General features: G+C 41.2%; 1 protein-coding gene across 1 annotated transcript in view; it reads left to right on the top strand.

Annotated features, from left to right (window-relative positions):
- The window catches only part of CHFR (checkpoint with forkhead and ring finger domains), a gene marked incomplete at its 5' end in the record, with an annotated part of 992,863 nt that overhangs the window by 472,190 nt on the left and 496,150 nt on the right, over positions 1-24,523 (top strand). The window contains 1 exon segment of the mRNA XM_044068718.1: positions 2,270-2,353. Coding sequence (XP_043924653.1) covers positions 2,270-2,353 — 84 coding nt within the window.

Genomic DNA, 24,523 nt, shown 5'->3' with positions numbered 1-24,523 from the left:
GAACTGCCTCGAAGAATCAAGAATACCTTGGTCTTGAACTGGAGTCTGGTGTTAGGAGAGGGAGATGAACAAAAAGAAGACCAGCAACATTGAAATTAGTAAATAAATGTGATTGTAGAGCATCAGTCACATTTGTGAAATATGGCTTTACAAGAAAAAGTGTGACACAATCTAGAAGATTTGGGATTTTCACTTAACTCCAGGTAATTTTTTCTCAAGTAGGCAACAAACTGGAGGTGTGATGGAGAAGAAAGAGGTAATTGGGAACATATTTTCTGGGAATGTAATGAGTTAGCAGACTTTAAAAATTCCCTGCAGATTGCTCTGTCAGAGATACTGGGTGAGCAAAGTGGTGTAACTAAGGAAATAATTTTTCTGAGCTATGATACAGAATTGGATTTGCCTAGACATAGTAAGGCCTTGCTGAGTCTAATTTTGTTGGTCTGCCAAAAAAGCAGAAAATTGAAATCAAGGTTTAAACTAACTGTACTAGAAGTAGTGAATATAGTAACAGAGATAAAACAACTGGCATCTGGATCTTTAAAAAAGGGTAGGAGCAAATTACGTAGGATAAAATGGGAATTGCTGGAACAATGCATACAGGGAAGAAATGAAGTTTAAAAGAAGACGGGACTTGAATGAGTTATGTAATGTTTGACTGAAAACGATTGGGTAGATTATAAGTGATTATAATGTTTGCAGCTGGGAGTGTGTCAGTATGGTTTGATTTCATTTATATAAATGTATGATTGCTTATGTCATAAGTGATAATTTAATAAGGATATTTCTTTAAAAAAATAGCAGAAAATAAAGTAGAGTGATAAGTGAGTGGCTTCCACTTGTGAAAGATTTGGTAGAACTTAGAGCAGATATAGCTTTAAAATGGAACAATTAATAAGACATATTATACATGTTAATTATAAAAATCAGTCTGAAGGACTATCGGGATTGAGAAAAAAGGGGAAGTGGATAAATTACAATGGCTCAATAGGGGACGTATGCAGGGCTTCAAGGTATGTAACTAAATCAAGCCAGTTTAGGGAATTTTCACGTAAATATTTACATAGATATTTTTACATCCCAAGTCAATTTTAATAGATCTTCATTCAGATTCAGAATGTTGATTGGAGATGTGCGTGGGGGGACTGAGAAGGGAAAATGGGAGCATTTTTTGGAGGGGGGATGTGCAGAGTTGAAAGATGCATTGGTTCAGATGCTGGGTGAGCGAATGGAAGTTACTAAACGGATTATACTGCTAAGTTAGAGTTGGTGAGTTATAATGTCAGGACATAAGAAGGCCTTATTAACTTTAATTATCCATCCATTCACAACCCCTTTCCCCATTTTTACATATGGGGTCAGGGTGTCACATCAGCAGTAACCATCAACTAGAGCCAAGGATCACACCGCCGAGTAACTAGCCTTGCTACAGCTGTTCCACCATACCAAACACTCACATCTATGCCCAATTTAGTGTGTCCAGTCCACCTACTGCATGTTTTTGGAATGCGGGAGGAAACAGGAGCACCCAGAGGCAACCCATGTGAACACAAGGAGGACATGTGGACTCCACATAGAAGGCATCCGAGCTGAAAATCAAACCAGAAAAGCTCTTGCTGTGAGTCGACAATGCTATCCACTGTGACACTGTGCTGCCCTTAAAAAAGATTACTAAGAAGTGGAAGTCAAGGGTTAGACTGGCCTTGGAAAATGTGCTAGATATTATAAAGGAACTAAAGCAGTTGGAGGAGGCTTGTTAAGATAGGGAAAATAACATGCACACTCTCAAATGGAATATGTAACACCATTAGCTTTACAGTAGGATTCAGAATGATGGAGAAAGCAAGGAATGTTGGGGGAAGGATTTTAAATAGTTCAGAGTCAGTAGTTTGAAATATTGAAAAATTTATGAGCAAAAATAAAGTGACCATGTAATAAGTAAAGATTATACTACAGGAAGATAGTTCATTACAGAGATGTTCATGTCAAAGAAGCTAGAGCTGCAGATTTTGTTGCCTGCTAATAACATTTTTCATGATTTTCCTGCTTGTGTGTATCTAACCAGTCTTTTACATCAACCATTTCTAACCTCCATCTTCTCAGGACTTGCATGTTCATGGTCATAAGTAGATGGTTCTCTCAACCTCACCTCATTTCTGTTGGACCTAAAGTATTCTGTTGTATTAGCAAAATTATTTATATTTATATGCTGGCTGTTAATCAAGAATGTATTGTTTACTTCATCTTTTTCATGTCTTTCTGGCTGCAGGTACAGCTTGTTTACAGCCTTTCTGCCACATGTACTGGGGCTGCACTCGAATTGGATGCTTTGGGTGCTTGGCACACTTTCGAGGTATAGTAGCTAAAGTAAATTAATTTCCTGTTTCACTTTGATTGTATTTAAGCCATTTTGGTGCCCAATGCAAATCCTGATGTTACTCTATATCGAATTAGCCAAGGAACCACCAAGGTTTTTGGAGTAATTATCTAAGGAGATAGCCAAATCTATTCTTCATAATCTGTGCTCCTCAAGAATTGGGGAGCAAAAAAAAAAAAAACTCTTATCCTTTTAAACTGTAGCAAACTGCTTGTTAACATTTGTAACACGCAGCTGCTACAATTTATGCCAGACATTGAGTGCCAGTACACTTTCAGAAAGCCAGTAATGCACTTAGACTATCAGTATTGGCAGTCATGCCTTCTAAACACTTTGCACACCCTAGCAGCTATTAAGTTGGCAAAACATAAAATCTCCAAGTGACCACCACAGCTGTAAGCATGCAAAGTTTATTACATGAAAATAAACTTTGCATGCTTACAGCTGTGGTGGTTGCTTGGAGATTTTATTTTTTGACATTATTATTTACTCAACTGAGCGACTTTTTGCTGCTGTTGGTAATTTTTCTTGTTTGCTTAGCTATTAAGTTGAGTAGTATGTGAAGATTGCTGTGAGATGTAAAAGCATGTTTATCAATCTCTGTAGATTTACATTTGATTGTCCGAGCATTTATTTTCTTCTGGATAATTTACTAAATCCAAATTTAAAAAATTACTGCTGACCTGCCAATGCTGCAGTTATTCTCCACATTCTGTGCCTAGTAATACTTGTTTAAGAAGGAATATAAGCTACTGCCATGTTAAGCCAGAAGGGCAAGGTTTTAAATATTGCAAGGACTGATGTTCTTCATGTTTCACTGTTGCAGTCATTACATTTGGGTTATCTGCTTGCAGTAGCCCTCAGTCGGCCTGATTAACAAAGTCATGGGTCCTGCGGTTGCTGTCCCTTCTTCCATGTTGTCAGGTCATCAGGGGTATAAAACATGCAGCTGATGCCATTACATCAGTCTTTCTTGCTGTGCAGTGCCCGAAGCAGAAGCAGTTCGCAATTGCCGGTCGGCCGACTCCTGAAATTTTCATTTTCGAGTTTCAGAACTGAAGTCTTCAACTAAAGCTAAGTACCCCATTGGGGAAACTTTTTCTTGCTCCTTCCAACTGATGTCAGTAAAAGTTAACAATTGCATTACAGGTGGAAAGCAAATACATTATAAAGATTTTCATTCATACTGCATTTCTTGCCTAGGCCCTGACCACGAAGTACCTTGCTGTCGGTTTTGTGCTTTATTTAATCAGTGCACTGTCCATCGTCAGTAAATTTTCGCCTCTAAATATTTCGGTTCTCTGTTTAATTATCCAGGAAATGTCATTGATTAGCTATCCGACTACCAGGATTTCGAAAAAATGCAAAGATAAAGACAGACACAGGCCGCCGAGGTCCAAAACTGCCGACGAAGCTTCTCCTAAGCCATTTGCCAGTTCGCTGGTACTCAGTGAGGCGCTTTCGCAGCCCCTGATACCTGCTACCTCTGATTCGTAGGCCTCTACTGAGACCCATTTGGAGTCCGGTATGCCTCGAGATGCTTCAACTATGGAACCCGTGGATGTCTCTACCTTGGATGGGTCTGGAGCCGCTGTGCAGGCACCGGCTTCTGAGGGTGTATTCAGGCATACGGACCTGCATATTAAACCAACGCCTCCTTCTTCATTTAGGCCTAAATCTCTAACCATGCCTAAAAAAACGACGCCCTGGCCGCATGCTCAGGCCTCTATGCCTAAAAAACAAATGGTAAGAATGGCTGAAGATCTTAGAACTCTAATCAGGGGAAGCCAACCTCCCCCTTCTAAGAGACCTAGGACTGAAGTTGTTTATGAATCTTCTGACCAGGATTCTGATTTTTCTGATTCTTCTGATGATCTGGATTTGCCCTTATCTACTTATGAGGATTCTGATGCAGAGGACTGTAGCTTCCCCTCCAGAGGATTTTTCTTTTTGTGAAACTTTGCATACTTTAAGGGAGCATTTCCACCAGGAAAGCCAGGATTTTTCTGATTAAAAAAAGAGGCTTAGGGATTTCTTACTCCTGCCACAGCATAGGACTTTAGCTATTCCTCCTGTACTAGACATTGTTGATGATGCTTTTTCGGAATCTAGTTTGGCCCCTGATTTTTTGCCTCCTACTTCCAGAAAACTTGACAGATATTACAGGGTTCCTGATGCACACAAGTTCCTTTTTAAAAATTTTACTGCAGATCCAGAGGCTATTTCACAGGGACCCAAGGACATTAAGGCTTCTACTGCTAAAAATCTTACCCCTTCTGATAGAGACTCCAGGGCGCTGGATAGATTGGGTAAGAAGGTTTACACTTCTGCAACCTTGGCCGTTAGGGCTTTAAACTGCCAGTTTCATATGTTAAAGTATCAGCAACATGTTATTGGATTGCTTAAATGGAAAATGATGTTGATTCCTGACTGTGCGGAAAATAAAGAATTGCAGGATTTAATGCATTCTGCTGAACAGGTTGGAAAACATACTTTGCAGTGTGGATTTGATTCATTAGAGGCCTCTTGCAGGGTGGCTGTTACTGGGTCTATGCTCAGAATGCATGCTTGGCTTAAGGAGCAATCTTTGCCTGATCATGTTAAAGCTAAATTGTTGGATGCTCCATTAAATCAGGACCGCCTGTTTGGCAACAAGGCTGAGGAAGTTCCTAAAAAGATGGAAGATAAAGTTAAATCTGTGCAAACTGTTAAAGATTTCTTACAAGTTCAGCCTCCTAGATTTAGGAGGCACTGTCCGTCTAAGAATTGGTCCTTTCCAGCCCCTTCCAGGTCTTCTCAAGCCAAACCCAGACACAGCAGAAACCCCAGGTTTCAGTCCCAGGAGACGCACAAGACTAAGCAGTGGGGGGTTTCTGCACCCAATTCAGGGAGTAGTAAGACTCTCCCTATGGAAAACTGTCTCAATGACTTGCTTTTAAAACTTCCAAGCACTTCCCAACTGAATGCTCCTTTAGGGAGAAAGATTGGTCTGCAGGCCAAAAACTGGGGACTCATTACCCAGGACAAATGGGTTTTAAATATAGTGTCCCAAGTATACAGATTTCACTTCCACACCTTACCAACACCAAGCGAGTGGCCAGATCTTCTCCCAAATCAGTGGGCAGAGGCCCAAATCAAGTACTGTCTCTCTTAAGCATGGAGGCTATTCAGTTGGTACCAGATGAGGAAAAGGGACAAGGTTTCTATTCGAGACTTTTTCTGATACCCAGAAAAGGCAATACATGGCGTCCTATCCTGGACCTTTCTACTCTAAATACCTTTCTGGTGATTCCAAAATTCAAGATGCTGACTCTTCACCAGCTGCTTCCTATGCTAGGCAAAGATGCATGGTTGGCAACACTAGACTTAAAAGAAGCATACCTGCACATCCCTGTCAGGGAGTCTTGCAGAAGATACCTACGCATCAGTGCATGCTACATGCACCATCAATTCTCTGCACTGCCCTTTGGCTTATCTACTGCGCCCAGGGTATTCACAAAGTGCCTAGCTCCAGTCATTGCATTCTGCAGGCAAAGAAATATTCAAATATACCCATACCTGGGCGATTGTCTAATTCAGGCAGAAAGCCAGGACATACTTTTGAATCATCTGGCCTTTGTTCAGAGGGTACTGATTTGTCTGGAGTACACCATAAATGAAAAGAAATCACACCTGGTACCCTGTCAACAAATTATATTCCTGGGAGCAAGCTTGAATACAACTTCCCATATGGCTTTCCTCACGCCAGAGAAACGGACGCATTTGACAACATACTTTAAATAAGTGGCCACGAAAACCCAGTTATCTGCAAGGAAAATACTGCAAGCCTTGGGGTTCATGGCCTCCTGCATTCTTCTAATTCCATATGCAAGGTTGCATATGAGGAAACTGCAATGGTATCTCAAAAGCCTGTGGTGTCAACATTCACAGGATCTAGAAACTGTGATTCCTATCATACCTTGCCTACGCCTAGAGTTCCTTTGGTGGGCAGAGGCTTGCCACCAAAACAAGGGACTACCATTCACACTACCCCCTGCCGCCCAAACCTTAACAACAGATGCATCAGACCATGCATGGGGGACTCACCTGGCAGAGAAGTGCATTCAGGGCAAATGGAACCCAAGTCAAATGCACCTACACATAAATCAAAAGGAAATGTTAGCTGTACAGAATGCTCTGACAGCCTTCAGGGACCACATTCTTCCAGGGCAACTAATGGTAAAGATGGACAACACCACGGTCATGTGGTACATAAATAAGCAGTGGGGTACACATTCTTACCCCCTCTGCAGACTAGCCATGGCATTGTGGAGCACATACAAAAAACAAATTTGTGGAGCACAGCCTTGAGCTACCAAGTGAATCTACAAGGTCAATTCCTGCCAGGAAAACTTAATACACTAGCAGATGGACTAAGCAGAAACCTCATGGACCCACACGAGTGGAAACTGGCACAAGGATTTTCAACATGTTGACAAGCAAATGGGGGAGCCCAGATATAGACATGTTAGCCTCCCCCCAGAACCATCAATTGGACAAATTTTGCACAAGGATTCCCCACAAACTAGCTTGGAAAGTGGATAATCTATCTTTCAGCAGGAAAAACCTATCAGTTTATGCTTTTCCTCCTCTGCTTCTCCTCTCCAAGGTAGTACTAAAGATCAAACAGGACAAGCCAAGGACGATTTTAATTGCACCAGACACTGGTACCCCCTCCTGCCCACTGTGTCACGCTTGGCTCCATGGCACCTGCCTCAGACTCCTTCCCTATTGTCTCAGCAGGAGAACCAGATTCTGCACCCTCAGCTGCAAACCCTGAACCTAGCAGCCTGGCTAATTATTTAATCTCTCCTTTACCACCCCTCAGTAAATCAGTGATGGATATCATTTTAGAGGCTAGGAGGCCTAGTACTAGAAAATCTTATGCTGCAAAATGGAAAAGATTTTGTACTTGGAACCAATCTCAAGAGATGAACGCAGCAGTGCCCAATTTACCTCCGATTCTACAATATTTGACCGAGATGCTTTATAAGGGCTTGTCCTTTTCCTTCATCAAAATTCATGCCTCAGCCATTTCAGCTCATTATAGCACAGAGCCTCCCCTCTTCTCTTACCCACTGCTCAAGCAGTTCCTCAGAGGGACCAAAAATTTAAGGCCACCGAGGAGAGCTCCAACTCCAGCCTGGGTCCTTAACTGTGTCTTGGAGAAACTCACTCTTCCTCCTTTCGAGCCAGCTGCTACAGCAGATTTAAAATTCCTTTCCTGGAAAACAGTTTTCCTTTTAGCAATCACTTCTGCAAGAAGGGTATCTGAGTTACAGGCCCTTATGGCAGTGGAGCCTTCCCTCAGAACCCATCCCTCCTTCATGCCCAAGATGGTATCCAGTGTAGCTCTTAATCAGTCCATTCATTTGCCTACCTTCTTTCCTAACCCACAGAACAAAGTGGAACGGATACTGCACTCCTTAGATGTGCACAGACAACTTAGATTCTACTTGGACAGGACTAAACCTCAAAGGAAATCTGAACAACTGCTGGTGGCATTTGCTGCAGGAACAGAGGGGAAAGCTATTTCAAAGCAAACTATTTCAAAATGGATAGGCCACTGCATTTATTTCTGCTATAAGCACCATGGAAAACCTATCCCACAGGGCATCAGACCCCATTCAACCAGGGCTGTAGTGAAGTTTTAAACGGTACTATTTTAGAGAAACTGAATGTTTCTTTTTTTGAAATTGAGTTGACTAAACGTCAACTTTTATTTAAGGAAAGCTGTATATATTCTTAAATTTGATACAGTGTATCCTAATGGGTTAAATGAGGATTTCATTTGGAGGGTGCTTATTTAAATATGTAATTGATTTGTTTAATTGAATTATTGTTTTGCATTTTATATACATTTTCAGTTTGATTCAGTGTACTTTTTTACTCCTTGAAGGCTTTTCAGCCGAGACGTCAGAGTATTCAGTGCTTCTATTAAATTTATTTTGGTTTTCTGGCCATTGTATTTTCTTTTCTTCAGGGCTGCATCTACCTCTACAGCCTTTCTCAGGGGCATCCCTACAAGGGACATCTTAGAAGCTGCTACCTGGAGTTCTGTACATACTTTCACCAAGCATTATCATTTGCCATTTTTCTCTAAATCCAGAGCTGGTTTTGCCACTGCAGTCTTGCAGGGCCTTATAGCTGGTCCTAATTCTATTTAAATTCCTCCTCCGAACCTTAGCTTTGGGAATATACCCAAATGTAATGACTGCAACAGTGAAACATAAAAAACATAGTACAGTTGTGTACACTTACCATAAATGTAGATATTCGAGTGTATTCACTGTTGCAGTCCTGGTTTCCCTCCCTCCAGCCTCCTTTCTTCTTTTGGCTATACCTCTACTCACTTACTATGCTCAAAAAGCTTTTTGGTGTATTTGCTTTTTTGTTGGAGGTATATCCTAGTATAGATTTAATTGCTTCCCATTAAGGGGGCATCTGACATCTGGTTCAAGAAAAACTGATGTAATGGCGTCGGATGCATGTTTTATACCCCTGACGACCCGATGTCATGGAAGAAGGGACAGCAGCCGATGCAGGACCCAAGACTTTGTTAATCAGGCCGGCTGAGGGCTACTGCAAGCAGATAACCCAAATGTAATGACTGCAACAGTGAATACACTTGAACATCTACATTTATGGTAAGTGTACACAACTGTACTTTCTTTTTAAGAGATCATACTTGGGAGTCCTAGCTGAGTAATTGGTGAAAAATTTGTCTTTTTGGAGGACAGAGGTACAAAATTAACACATTAGTTCTGCTGTCTGTTGGGAGTGGTTCAGGCATCTTAGACATACCTAGGACCAGCATCACCATAGTCCTATGCCTATGCCTCCTTACTACTGAGGAGTCAAATCCATCTCTCCTCTGTGATTCCTTGTCTGAGACTACAACACTCCACTTGATCTGCCGACTGGTTTCTTGTTGTGTCAGCCATTAACTTAGCATATGAGCTGTCTAGTGAGAGCTAGGCAACCAAGCTAGAATTCTAAGACCGAGTACAAGAGGTTGCCAAGAAACCCAAAAAAAAAGCAATTTGAGCAATTGTTAAATAAAATTAAAATTCATTTATTTTTGTAGAAATAAAAATGTTGTTGCACATTTCACTACCAGATGACTGTTGTCTTAATTTTATAACTTGACAAGGCTTTACTTTTTTGGTTTTGTTGAACTGTGTGACAAAATAAGTTATTCACATTTCACTGTGTTATTGGGTAGTGTTTTATCAATCATGTTTGCCCACCAGCACTTCATCGCTGTTATCTTCCAGTTTTTCAAACAATATACATCTTTATTAAATTACCATTGAAAAAATTATATGGCTCTGCTTACTTGGTGTAATGGATTTGAAGTGTTCTTAAAACACTCAGTCTTGCTGGCTGGATTCTGATAAAATTCAAAGTCTGGTTATATTTGCATTCACAGTCTGTTGCATACAGAAACTTGCAGAATATACAATGATGAGAGAATATACTTTGCAGCACTTGTCTTAAAGAGCAGTAACCAATAACTTTTATAATAAATCAAACTGGACAAACGTTGCAGCTTAAAAGTACTGTTCCAACTTTACTTCTCATATAGTACAGATGATGTGAGAGATATAACATTTACCTTAGGACACATGAGTCCCTACCATACCTCTAACATAACTGGATTTATACAGCTCTTTATATACAGTTTCAGTCCTCCTGGTATCCTGTAGAAACAATACTAAGCTTCCTTGTTTAACAATGTCTTGTAAGAGACCAGCTTTTCTGACAGTGTGAATATCCTGTAACAGTGTCCTGATGTCCATGTAGAAAAACATATTTTTGAGGAAACACATTGTCCTGTATTCTGTTTGGATCTGTGTATAGGAACATATGTTCTTGTGCCAATGCTGATAAGCATATCCTGTTTTCCATGCAGAAAAACATATTTTTGAGAAAACACATTGTCAGAGATCAGCTTTTCTGACAGTGTGAACATCCTGTATTTTATTTGGATCTTTGTATAAAAACATCTGTTCTTGTGCCATATCCTGTTTTTAAGTCTGTTAAGTCTGTAAGGGAAAAATGTCCATTCAGCAGATTCCTTTTCCAAGCCATGGTCATTTAGTATGACTGCTGATCACATATTACTAAACTCTGTTTCTGCATTTAAGCAAGCCTTTTCTTTCAGCATATTTACAACATAATTAATTTCAGCATTATATTAATAAAATCTAACAATTCCCTCTGTTTTTAAACATACTCAAAACATTTTATATAGAAAACACATTAAGAAACAAACCTATAGTCTTCTTTTGATACAAGTCAAAATGCAATTTTGCATAGTTAATACAATGATATTAAGTATTACTACCAAAACTGAATGTATTTAACAACTTTTTCTTTTGCAGACCATTCTGTGAAAATATTTTATCAGTTATGAGCTGTGTCTGCTTTAGTTTAACTTGATCAATTTATTCTTTTGCAATCATAGAATTTCATTTATGACTTAGAACTGTTTCATTAACTCTTTGCAACTGTTGAATTTTAACTATAAGAGATTAGAACCATGTGCTTCTGCAAGCATTTATACACTTCTGAAAATATACAGTTTCAATGTCATTTTAATCATAACATTGTGATCATGTTTTCGAACTGCTCATTAACATCTTGGTAAAATACTGAACTGGGCTTAAATAATAAATATTTGAAAGCTATTATTTTACTGGGGTAAAACCAGTGATATTACAACTTGACAAATTACTTTTGAACTTATTACAATGTATCCTGTACAGGATGTATTTACACAGACTGTTTGCTATTTATGCATTTCAATCTAGTAGGTATCCTGGACCCATTGTTTTCTTTAAATATGTTTTTTCACACATATTTATTACTAGACATTAATTTCATTTGTACTGAATTCTTCTGCATTTGTACATACAAAGACTATCATTTGTACTGAATTCTTCTGCATTTGTACATACAAAGACTATAAAGTACATTTAGTCTAATTTTACAAATTTAATAACATTAATATTGAGCAAAATCTTGGAAAATGTTTGTCTCTCTAGATATATCTAGTGGAATTGATACCAAATTCATATGTCCTGTTATTTTAAACTACATACTCAGCAATTAAAAATATTCATGCTTTTTTATACCAACATTGTTTTGCCAAAAACATATTAAAAATAGTGACCATTCTTGCTATTAGAAACATTTATGCATTTTGCATATCTTTATTCTGTCTTGAATAGCTTTATCAATTTTAAGCCATCTCTTTTTTTTTAAACTATCTCTTGTATAGCTTTACAGTTTAACAAGTTGTAAATACAATTTAATACTAAACAATACAATAATAACCATTATGATAGCTATGAACAACTTGTAAGATATCTTATCCTGTCAGGTTTAATCCAGTTTACCAGTATTTCTAATGCACTAATACCTGTTTTCCCTCCCCCTAAAAGAGTATTGTCAAGAAGGAATGAGATATTTTTTCCTGTAGCTTTATTTTAGACCCTTGTTGTTTATTTTTTCTGTAGCTTTATTTCAGACCCTTGTTTATTTTTTCTGTAGCTTTATTTCAGACACTTGTTGTTTATTTTTTCTGTAGCTTTATTTCAGACCCTTGTTGTTTATTTTTCCTGTAGCTTTATTTCAGACCCTTGTTGTTTATTTTTCCTGTAGCTTTATTTCAGCCCCTTGTGCAGTACTGCTTATACAGTCAGTGTAAAACTGAGAAAGTACCCCTCCCCTTGTAGTACTGCACTATTGTTTATCTGCTTTATGCTGTGAGAATAGAATGTATGTCAGCCCAACACTTTGGTTATACATTTATTTTATTAGGTTACTAAATAAAGCTTTCACTGTATATTACCTCTAGTAGGTATTTACACCCTCCTGCACAATTAATTTGAACTGTATATATACTATAGCCCATTTGCTGGCTGTACTTGATGCAACTGAGGTTTTTTTGTCCTTTTAACATTTACTTGCAAACAGATTATCAGTGACATCTATGCACAATTGTGGCATTTTATGACAATTACTAAATAGTGTTGCTTGTAAACATTTTAACAAGTATTTTTTAATAACAATGATGCTTTAGAAAAACTCAAGCTACTTGCCTGGCAATCGGTCTTGTTGTTTATCTTATCTTTTCAACATTTCCTGTAACTATTCATTCAGTCTAGGAAGGTCTGAGCTCACATTTCATACTCTGTAAACTATAGTTAATTCTTTTGGCATTTTTCCTTTAATGTGATTGTGATTTGCATAACTATGCATTTATACAACATAAATAGACATTATTTTACAATTACCTTACATGGATTTCAGTATTTTTTATTTATTTATCTATTTAACTATTTAACTGTCCTGCCATTAATTTTACAAAAACTGTTTGAATAATACCATCTGTGATTTTCTTTTTAAAATTCGGAAAATTATAAACAAATTGTAAAAAACAAAATAGATATTAGTTTAACCAACACATTTATATTTATATTATTTATATTTGCTGTTGTCTGCCTGATATTCTTGTGTATTGTAACAGATGTACTCTAGATGAAAAGAACACACATGCATGTCTGTCTTGTATATGTATATCTTTATACAAGCATGTCAGTCTTGTGACTTTAAATTTTTACTCATCTATTTTTATTTAATTTTATACACTAGAACAGTTTTGTTTACCTTTTGACTATGCTAATGAATGGCATTCATATGCTTTACTTTACTGTAGTACTGATAGATGTCTTGCTTTAACTGAATGAAAGTAAAACATTTAAGAATGATTTGTCCAGACATCAGATCCTACCATCCTACCATGTATGTTTAACCATTTTCAAAACATAAACATATTATAAAATATATTTATTTTGCACATATTAACTGTGTATGCAGGAAGTTCCCAGTCTCTGTCAGTTCAGCTAATTTATTTCCTTTATCCTGCAACTGCTGTTGAATTTCCAGTAATGTTGCATGGTCTTTCTGACATTCTTTAGTAAGCTGTTCTGCTGAATTTGAAACTCCTATGCACTTTTGAAAAAAGGTATGTATAACTTGTCTAAGCTTCCTGAACTCATTATGTCTGTCTTTTAGAAGTTTACTACATTCCTTTGTAACAAAATGTACTAGGGGTTCTATCAGTAACTGATTTGACTCACATGTGGTGACAGGACATAACTGTTCAACATCAGAATGTAATTCTTTATTATGAACAGATCTGTCTTTACAGTCTATTTTTTTAGCAATATGATGCAATACTTTTTTGTGGCATAATACACAATATGCAGTTTTTGTTGAAGCACACAATAAACATTTGTCATATTTCACATGATTTTCTTTGAGATACCAGTCAAATATTGTAATACATTTGCATAATGCCTTACTATCAACCTGCCCTAATAAGGTTTTACATTTACTAATGTGCTGTGTATACCAACATAGCAATTTACTAAAGTTTGGTTTACTCCTGCATGAATTATAAATAATATCCATACTGTTTAATAAAAAAACTGTCTAAGAATATACAAACTCTGTTTAACATCATCCACACTAAATATGTGACACAGAAAAAAGTCTTACCAGTTAGCAAGAAAACAGGTGATCAGGCTGCTATTGCAGATGGCTAGAAATTTTTCAGAGTCATTTGAGAAGCTGGTGTAGCACAAGAGGCAGCGGACTACTGTGCTAGTGGACATTCACCTTTTCTTGAAGAATTTATGGCACTGTGAATTTCTTGAACTAGTCTCACTCCGGATTGTAGACGTCTAAAAAACTTTACTACTGCAAGCTGCATAAACTGGAATACTTCTGTTTAGGATTTACACATACGTACAAATGTTAGTTACTGCAATTTGACTGAAGTGACCCTCTGCAGGGCTTACCATCACTCCTCCTGTGTTTGAATGCAGATTGTAGGTTCAAATGCAGGCTAGCTTGCCATTGAAAAAATTACATTGATCTTATTGCTTGCTTGCTTCTTGCTGGAGCTTACTTGCTGTGGGATGGATTTGCAGTGTTCTTAAGACACTCAGTCTTGCTGGCTGGATTCTGCTAAAATTCAAAGTCTGGTTATATTTGCATTCACAGTCTGTTGCATACAGAAACTTGCAGAATATACACTGATGAGAGAATATACTTTGCAGCACTTCTCTTTAAGAGCAGTAACCAATAACTTTTATAATAAATCAAACTGGACAAACGTTGCAGCTTAAAAGTACTGTTCCAACTTTACTTCTCATATAGTACAGATGATGTGAGAGATATAACATTTACCTTAGGACGCATGAGTCCCTACCATACCTCTAACATAACTGAATTTATACAGCTCTTTATATACAGTTTTAGTCCTCTTGGTATCCTGTAGAAACAATACTAAGCTTCCTTGTTTAACAATGTCTTGTAAGAGACCAGCTTTTCTGACAGTGTGAATATCCAGTAACAGTGTCCTGATGTCCATGTAGAAAAACATATTTTTGAGGAAACACATTGTCCTGTATTCTATTTGGATCTGTGTATAGGAACATATGTTCTTGTGCCAATGCTGATAAGCATATCCTGTTTTCCATGCAGAAAAACATATTTTTGAGAAAACACATGGTCAGAGATCAGCTTTTCTGACAGTGTGAACATCCTGTATTTTATTTGGATCTTTGTATAAAAACATCTGTTCTTGTGCCATATCCTGTTTTTAAGTCTGTAAGGGAAAAATGTCCATTCAGCAGATTCCTTTTCCAAGCCATGGTCATTTAGTATGACTGCTGATCACATATTACTAAACTCTGTTTCTGCATTTAAGCAAGCCTTTTCTTTCAGCATATTTACAACATAATTAATTTCAGCATTATATTAATAAAATCTAACAACCATGTATGACATTGATAATTATGCATTTATATAAATGAAAACAAACCGTGTTGACATAATTTTAGTTGCAAACATTGTACATCACTTATAACTATCTAGTCATTGTCAGTCAGACATTACATAGCTCATTCATATCTTTTCTTTTAAACCTTATTCCTCTTCTGCATGTATTGTTCCCACAATTCCAGTTTTTTCTTATGCGATTTGCTCCTACCCTTTTCTAAAGATCCCAATTCCAGTTGTTTTATCGCTGTTACTATAGTCACTACTTCTTGTAAAGTTGGTTTAGACTTAGATTTTCATATTCTACTAATTGCTTTTTTGGCAGCCACCATAATTAGCCTCAACAAGGCCTTACTATGTCTAGGCAATGCTGTTTCTGTATCATATCTCAAAAAAATAATTTCCTTTGTTACACCAATTATTTGCTCACCTAGTATCTCCAACAGAGCAGTCTTCAGGGAATGTTTAAAGTCTACCAACTCATTACACTCCCAGAAAATGTGTTCCCAGTTACCTCTTTCCTCCCATTCATACCTCCAACATTTGCTGTCTACCTGAGGAAAAATCCTTTGGAGTCTGCTTGGGATATAAACATACCTATGTAAACGCTTCGAAGGAAAGGTCTTAAATCTTCTAGATATTGTTACATATTTTAGAGACGTACATAGATCCCCATTGTTTCTTTGTGAATTGCTTATCCTGTCTCTCTTCCCAATCCTTTCAAACCTCCTGTGATTCTTATTGTTGTCATGCAGTATTTTGTATGCTGTACTAATTCTTCCTTTTTTAACAGCAGCTTATTTTCAAGATTCTGCTAAAAACTCTACCAGTACTGGTCTTTTGCTTAGAATTCCCATATTGCTTTCTCTTTGCCCATACTCTCATATCAATCTTTAATAGGGAAGGCACTCTCTATCCTATAGTCCAAAAAAAAAATCTTAGCCTCTTCCCATTCTATTACCTTTTTCTCTTTAATTATTTACTATACCAATACCTTGGTTCTTTTACCAGTTTTCTCCAATAAATTCCATCCCACTCTTGCCTATTGTCTGTATCCCTAATTGCAGTCATCCTTATTGACAGAATCTCCTTTCTGTATTCCCGTGTTTGTTTAGTTCTTAGAATACTTTCTGCTACTTTATAAGTATAATATTCTGCATGGTTATTATTATTCTCCTGAATGATCTGCATCCAGAATCCCAGTCTCTCCTTGTTTCTTGAGCTTCCCCCAGATTCAGCATCATACCTTTCCACTTTGAATTATAGGTTTCTACTTGTGCTTTGTATGTGAGCCTTAACTGTGTAGCTATGAAGTACCCCTTCAAATTGGGTAATCCCAACCAGTCTTGTTCAATAGGAAGAATCAGTTTATCCCACTTGACTCTTGCCATCTTCCCCTCCCAGAAAAAAATCCTTCAAATCTTTAATGTTAAGTTGTCAATCTCGCCTTCATTCTTGCTGGATGGGTTCGGAGCCGATCCTCGGCTCCGACTCGGCACTTGCTTAGCTTGAGAACTCCTTTTACCAGCTCGAGGCAACCCTATATCCCATGATGCAAGGCGGGACTACCTCAGATCTCGTTTGCCGCTTTGCGAAGAGGTCTCCTTTTTGCCAGCTGAGGTAAGTTTGATTTATTCAAACAGCTTAGTCAGGGTTTATCTCTCCCTTGTTCCTTTTTATAGTGTGTAGTCTTTTTCAGCCCACCCTATTTCCCCATATAGTTGAAAAACTTCTAGTTTTATAAAAATTTTCAGTTAGGCCTAGGCCTCCCTTCTTAATCCCTATTTGTGTGTCTGTGTTTGGGATTAATTGTGTGACTGTTTTGGGGTGTGTGTGTGACAGTTATTTACTCTTTTCTTGGACTATGTCTAAGGAAGTAAAGGTCTCAGGCTTCAAGAAGTGTGACTCGTGCTGTCAGAAAATGTCTCTGACAGACGGTCACACTTCTTGTGTTTACTGCCTGGGGCCTTTACACCTGCAGGACTCCTGTGCTTTATGTCACTCTTTTAGCCAGAGAGTCCTGCAGGAAAGGAGGAATAAATTGATCCTCCGTGGCTTACTAAAGCCAGAAGGTTCACCCACTGAAACTGGGTCCAGTAAACCTTCTAAGTCACCTAGGGTTCAGGCTACAGCTTCTAAGCCTTCCCCGGTGGCTCCGACTCCTTCGGAGTCTCTTTCTTCTCAGGTGGTGGGGTCGGTTCCGATCGGTGCCGACACCCAATCTGCTGTTGCTTTGTCTGCTCCGGCTGGAGCCGACATATTATCCAGTATCGGAGCCGAGAAACCTTCGGCTCCATCTGGAACCCAGAGGACGTCGGCTCCGATGGCTTCGTCCAGGAAGAGATCTCGGTCCCCTTCTTTGGAGTCTATCCACTCTGCTCCGGGGTCTCCTCTTTTGTCGGAGCGGAGTCATCGGAGCCGATCTTCGAGATCTTCCAGGCTGTCTGACCACGATTTAGAGAGGGTGGTAAGCAGGCTATTGAAGTCGCAGGCACTGGCCCAAATCCTCCATAGCCCGTCTCAGCAGACTTCGCTATTGCTTTACCCTTGAACTTCCTCCTCCGACTCCCTCCAGAGTTCGGAGCCGAGCTTCGGGACAGCGACCGTGTCGGCGCCGGAACCGATACATCCTTTTTCGGCTCCGTGCCTTCGGCTCGATCTCTTCCATGAGACCTTCCTTGGAGGGATCCGGTCGTCGAAGTTTCCTTGTCGGCCCGAGGGGCTAGTGGCATTGGACCCTTGTCCGACCCCGCCTCCCTCTCGGGCTTCGCTTTGTAAGCTCGGCACCGACATCGCCTCGGAGCCTTCCTCTCAGTGGAGCCGGGAATTCCTATTTCCTCGAACGGGAATTTTCCGGCCTCCTGGGAGGGAGCCTTTGAGGTGATGAGGAGTGTCCTGGCACCTGAGCCAGGTCAACGGTCCATCCCTTTAGCTCCTCCCTCTTGGGTGCCTGTAGACGCCTCTTGCCAGCCTCTTGCTCTCAGGCCCAGGGATCCATCGCCCAGGTTTCCCCATTGGGAATAACTTCCTCTTCCGAGGTTTCTCCTGATCCTTCAGGGGAACCCCTCGGAAGAGGACGTAAGAGGAAACACACAGACTCCCCAAGTCTACTACATCTGATACCGACTTAGATGAGTCGGAGGGTTCCCCGGTCCCCTCTGAGGATGTCTCCTTTTCAGACATCCTTGAGCTCCTCAAACAGAGGGGAATTGGCTCCATTGACCCCTCCGAGGATGAGTCGGTATACCTGGAGGCTTTTGGATCCCGACCCTCCACCTCCTGGGTGTCTCCGCCTTTCGACCCACTTATGCAGGTAGTGGCTCGGAAGGCGTGGGCAGCTCCAGATTCTGTGGAACCTGTCCCCAGGAGACCATCCAAATTTATTACGGCCCCTACAGACAAGCAGTTTCTTTCTAAGGGTGTCTCTGTGGATGCTATGGTGGTGGCGGCAGCCACCAAGAAGGAACTTGCGGATCCTTCAGTACCTGTCCATCCTCCTAAGAAGGATTCTAGGACCATGGACAGGTATGGAAAGCGGATGTTTTCTTCAGCGACCTTTACTATGCGTTCGCTGAACTACCTTTGTCACTTCACCAGGCTTCAAAGAGGTATTATCAAGGAACTAGGTGAAGTGGTCCAGGATCCTTCTGCTGCTGGGGCTCAAGAAAAGATTGCCTCACAGCTAGCAATCCTGAATTCCTTAACCAACTCCTCCATGCGGCTCATATCCTATGCAGCCGATGGAGCGAGCAGAGCCGCAGGCACAGGAGTGGCTCTTAGACGTCAAGCCTGGATGCAGCTTTGTAATTTTGCGGACCCCTTTAAGGCGTCCTTCACCAATACCCCCTTTGACGGTTCGGCTTTGTTCGGACCTCAGGTGAAGGAAACCTTGACCAGGTGTGAGCAGGACGGCAAAACTCTTTCTGCCGTTGGAGTCCATTTTCCACCCCTTCTAGACCCTATCCCAAGGGTCAGAAGGGAGGGAAGATGTGGTTCCGTAAAGCCCAAGGAGCTGCGCCGGACACACGTGGTCAGTTTACCCCCAGAGGCAGAGGGGGTAACAATAATAGACGCCGCCCTAGAGGCAGAGGGGGTCCTCAGAACCAGGGCAACAGGGAGTCTCTTCCTGAGAAGCCCTTTCAGCACCCCTGAGGTGTTGCCCGACTGTCCACCCTTGGAGGCAGTCGGGGGAAGGATTTCGCTGTACCCAGTAGCCTGGCGTTCCCTTTCACAAGATTTGTGGGTACAGTCGATCATATCCGAGGGTTACAAAATCCCCTTCGAAGGTATCCCGTACCTCACCAATCCCTTCCAGACATCTCACTCGGTCAAAGGGATTTGGCAGAACAGGAGGTTTCAAAGCTCCTAGAACAAAGAGCCGTCCAGACTGTTCCAGCAGACCAAGTAGGATCCGCGTCTACTCGAGATTCTTTTGGTCCCCAAAAGGACGGGAGATTGGAGACCAATATTAGACCTGAGCAATCTAAACAGATTTGTAAAAGGCAAGATTCCGGATGGTCACGCTTCAGTCCATTCTGCCCTTTCTGGGCAAGGACAACTGGATGTGCTCCATAGACCTCCAGGACGCGTACTATCACATAAAGATACACAGGCGCTCCAGGAAGTTTCTCCGCTTTCGGCTAGGGACCAGTCATTATTAATTCAGAGCCCTGCCCTTTGGCCTCACTTCAGCCCCCAGAGTGTTTACCAAATGCATGGCAGTGGTCACAGCTCATCTGAGATGTCAAGGATTCCAGGTGTTTCCTTATTTGGACGACTGGCTCCTCTCCGCCACCACCAAGCATCAGCTTCTTCAGAGCAGAGACTACACTCTGCAGCTTTGCAAAAGTTTGGGAATTTCAGTGAATTTCGAAAAATCTTCTCTGCTGCCTTGCCAATCTATCACCTTTATAGGCGCAGAATTAAACACCGTCAAGTTGTTAGCCAGACTAACAGATCAGAGAATTCTGGACATCCAAAAATACGTTCGGATTCTATTGCAGAGCAGCAAGGTCAAAGCCAGATTGATACTAAAAGTTCTAGGTCTTATGGCTGCGGCCATTGTTCTTCTACCACTGGCTCGCTTCCACATGCGTCTTCTGCAGTGGATGTTATTCACTCAGTGGTCGTTCCACAGTCTTCTGATGAGACACGAAATATTAGTCACACAATCGTGCAGGACTCATCTGAACTGGTGGATATCTTCCCCTCTTCTTTATCAGGGCCGACCATTTGTTCCCCCTCCTTTGGTTGCCACAGTCACTACGGATGCCTCTCTGATCGGGTGGGGGGGGGCATTATCAGGGCAGGATGGTCCACGGGACGTGGCAACCCATAGAATACCATCTGCACATAAATGTCCTAGAGATGAGAGCGGTGCTTTTAACATTGCAAGCCCTCAACGACTTTCTTCCCGCGGGGACTATTGCAGTACAAACGGACAACATGTCCGTGGTCTGGTACAGCAACAAGCAGGGCGGGACCAGGTCCTATCCTTTGTGTCGAGAAGCTCTCAGACTTTGGCAATGGGCAATCTCCTCTCATCGGTTTCTGATAGCAACGCACATCCCCGGCAGATCCAACCTCTTGGCGGACAGGCTGAGCAGAGCCATTCTCATGCCTCACGAGTGGTCTCTCAATCAATCTATAGTGGACCAGATTTTTCTGAAGTGGGGCACACCTTGTTGCGATCTTTTTGCTACACCCCAAAACAACAAGTGCCCCGATTTCTTCACCCTCTTTCCCCTACCAGGCCAACCCCTGAGAGACTCTCTAACCCAGGATTGGCCCCGGGGACTTCTGTACGCTTTTCCTCCCTTTCCCTTGATTCCACAAGTCATTCAGAAAGCCACCGTTTTGAGGGCCAAGTTGATTCTCATTGCCCCTTACTTGGTCTCGACAAATTTGGTTTCCGACTCTGCATCGTCACCTCCTGGTGCAGCCTTGGCATCTGGACCCAGTTCCGGATCTTTTGATCCACCAATCGGGTCAACAGCACCGGGCCATTCATTCTCTCAACCTCACTGCTTGGTTGCTCCACTTCCTTCCCTAGCCAGGCTTCCTATGATCTCTGATCCTGTCAGAGATATCTTAGTAGCTTCTTTGAAGTCGTCCACCAGAACCGTTTATGCTAGCAAGTGGCGACGTTTTTCCCTTTGGGCAAACTCCAGAAATATTGATCCTTTCACTGCTCCTGTGCATTCTGTTTTAGATTTCCTGGCTGAAGTTTTTCAGTCAGGATCTTCTTCATCTACAGTAAAAGTTCAACTGGCGGCTATTTCCAAGTATCATGTTGGCTTGCAAGATCATAACATTATGTCACATAGACTATGCAAAGCCTTTCTAAGAGGAGTTTTTCTCCTGGAGCCAATAAAACATCCTCCTCCACAATGGGATCTGAATTTAATGTTAGCATCCTTGATTTTACCACCCTTCAAACCGTCTGCTTCATGTTCCTTGAAGTTATTGACCTGGAAAACTATATTTTTACTGGCTGTCACTTCAGCAAGAAGAGTTTCCGAGATTCAAGCTCTCTGCATCCGTTCCCCTTACTTGGTTTTTCACAAGGACAGGGTATCCTTGAGAACAAATCCGTCCTTTCTCCCCAAAGTTGTTTCTCAAACTAATATTAATCAATCTATCGATTTACCAGTCTTTTTCCCTAATTATTCTGACAGAGCTGAACAAAAGCTTCATTTTTTGGATGTCCATCGTCAGCTCAGGTACTATTTGCATAGAACTAAACAATTCAGGAAATCAGACCAATTATTTGTCTCCTATGCAGAAAACAGGAAAGGTCTCCCAGTATCAAAAGTGACCTTATCCAGATGGTTGTCTTCCACCATTTCTTACCTGTATTCGCTCAGAGGCAAGCAACTACCTTCTAAACCGAAAGCACACTCAACCAGGAGTCTGTCCACTTCTGCAGCCTTTCAGGATAGACTACCCATTGATACCATTTGTGCAGCAGCTACTTGGGCCACTCCTCATACCTTTGTCTCTCATTACAAATTAGATTTGGCCTCTAGGGACAGGGACAGTTTTGGTTCCACAGTTCTCAAGAGTCTGTTCCATTGAGCCACCCGGGATACAGGTGCTAGGACGGTCCCATCCAGCAAGAATGAAGGCGAGATTGACAACTTAACATTTAGAAGTTATGTACCTACCATAACGTTCCATGTTAGTTGTCTTCTCTCGCCTTCTTTCTTGCGTCCCTCCCTCCTTCCCCCTGGCCTGGACAGATCTTGAAGAGATGTTCTTTATCTCACATTGCTGCCAGTCCCACACTCCTTAGGTAGTCCTCTGTCCTCGGTCCCGAATATCAAATAGGTGAAGGCGTGGATTGCGGTCATTTTGACTGACATCAGGATGTCGTCAGGGAACAATGGGTACAAATGCGCCATATCACGCCATATCCCGCATGGTCGATGCAGAAGCAATTACGCAAGTAGCGGTTGGCGTTCTGAAATTTTACGTTTTGAGTTTTTTCAGACAGACCGAGTCAGTCGAAACCCCCTTGGCACTTTTAGTTTTTTTTGCCTCAGTGGTTGGTTTTACGGATGTCAGAAAAAGTGAATAATTTATTTTAATTTGTGGACCGATTGTGGGGATAACACTTTGTGTACTTTGTGTATTCTTTTTTGTGTATTCTTTTGTTTAGGCCTGAGTAAATGCATGCGTAAGCTTTCGGCATAATGGCGATGAGATTGGAGATTAGATTGTGCCAGGTTAGTCTTTGGGAGGCGGTGCAATTACAAAATCTTTGGGAATAACTCCGGCCATCTTCAGCGCTGGAGCACTGGACTTCGCAGTGAGAGGCGAATGACAAAAGTGAGTGAAGGTCTAGGCGGGAAGCGGTGCTTATGGGGTGGGCATCACCGGGGTTCCTTTAGAGGTAAAGGAGAGACCTGTTTGGTTTGTTGGCCCGGGTCTCAGGAGGCAGGCCAGGAGAGACAGGGGTTATTGGTGAGTGGGCCCTGCTGCCTAGGGTGGCAGGCCAGCCCCTTCCTTCTCCAGGGCACTATACCCAGGCAGGCCTAGGGTGTGGTTAGTTTAGCTTCAGTGTTTCCAAGGCTTCCCTAGTGAGGAAGGCTGCTTGGCTTTAGCTTCTTAAGGCCACCCTGATTAGGTTCTTCTGAACTGTGCCTGCCTGCTACATGCTTAAATGTAAGGGCCAGTGGAGCCACAGGCTGCTGGGCTCTTTGGAGAGTGAAGAGTATTCGACCTAGGGTGGAGCCTTGAGCTATCTGTTTTGGATGATGATTCTGATGTGGATTCCTTCCACTCCTCAGATTTTTCTTTTTCAAGTACTCTCCTTATTCTGAACTCTGATTTTTATGGGAAGGGGGAAGGTGCTGGGAAGGTCAGGACCAGGCCTTTTTCAGGAAACTCCCTTTTCTCCCAAGTGAGGGAGCAGCTGTTCCTACTTTGGATGTAGTGGAAGATGTCTTTTTAAAGGGGCTTCTCTTTTTTGTTTTTACCTCAAATATGTGCTTTGCTATACTCTCCTGTTTTTGGATGAGGGAAGATGTTTTACAGAGGGCTTTAGAATCCTGGCAGACCAAGACCTGCCCTGTTAAAACCGGCCAGGGGCCTAAGGGTGTTAAGTTGTTCATAAGTATCCTTTTAAGAAAAGAATTAAAGGACTTCAGAAACTGCTAGCCAGGAGCCTAAAGGTGTTATACTTCTAGCTGCCGGGTGAACTGAGGCTTTGGTGATAAAATTCAAAACTTAAAAAACTATCTCCTTTCACAGAAGAAGTTACTTCTCCACTCTAGCTATGAGGGCCCGAAATTGCTTGATTTTAATTCTGTAATACTCAAACTATGTCCAGGTCGTTAAAGAAGTCTAAGGTTCTTTACAATGTGAAGGCATTGGATTGTAGGCCACTATGTCTTTAGTACATGTTTCTGAACAGGGTGGGTAAGTATTCTTTTGCAAATCTGATTTGATGCTGTTATCTCCTCTGCTCTAGGTGGCTGTTTTTGGGTTGGTTCCTTCATTGGCATGCTCATTTTGGGATCAAAATGAGGCAGTTTTTAAAGAAAATGAGATTTTAGGCTAGACTTGGCTAAGACTGATAAAGAGTTTTTGGTTCCTCCTGTTGGAAGTTTTAAAGAAAATGAAGATAAGCAAGGTCTATATAGACTGTTAAAGATTTTTAGGGCACTCCAGCCCGTGCTTAGTAGGAGGGAGCCCCTCAGGGCTCTGCACAGGTCCTCTAAGTGGGACTCTCAGCCCATGGGGTGA

This window comes from Protopterus annectens, chromosome 4.part0, assembly GCF_019279795.1.
Source record: "Protopterus annectens isolate FY-2018-M chromosome 4.part0, PAN1.0, whole genome shotgun sequence".
In the NCBI taxonomy this organism is placed as follows: domain Eukaryota; kingdom Metazoa; phylum Chordata; order Ceratodontiformes; family Protopteridae; genus Protopterus; species Protopterus annectens.
The sequence above is the reverse complement of the archived record's forward strand: the minus strand, read 5'-3'. Positions and strand labels throughout refer to the sequence as shown.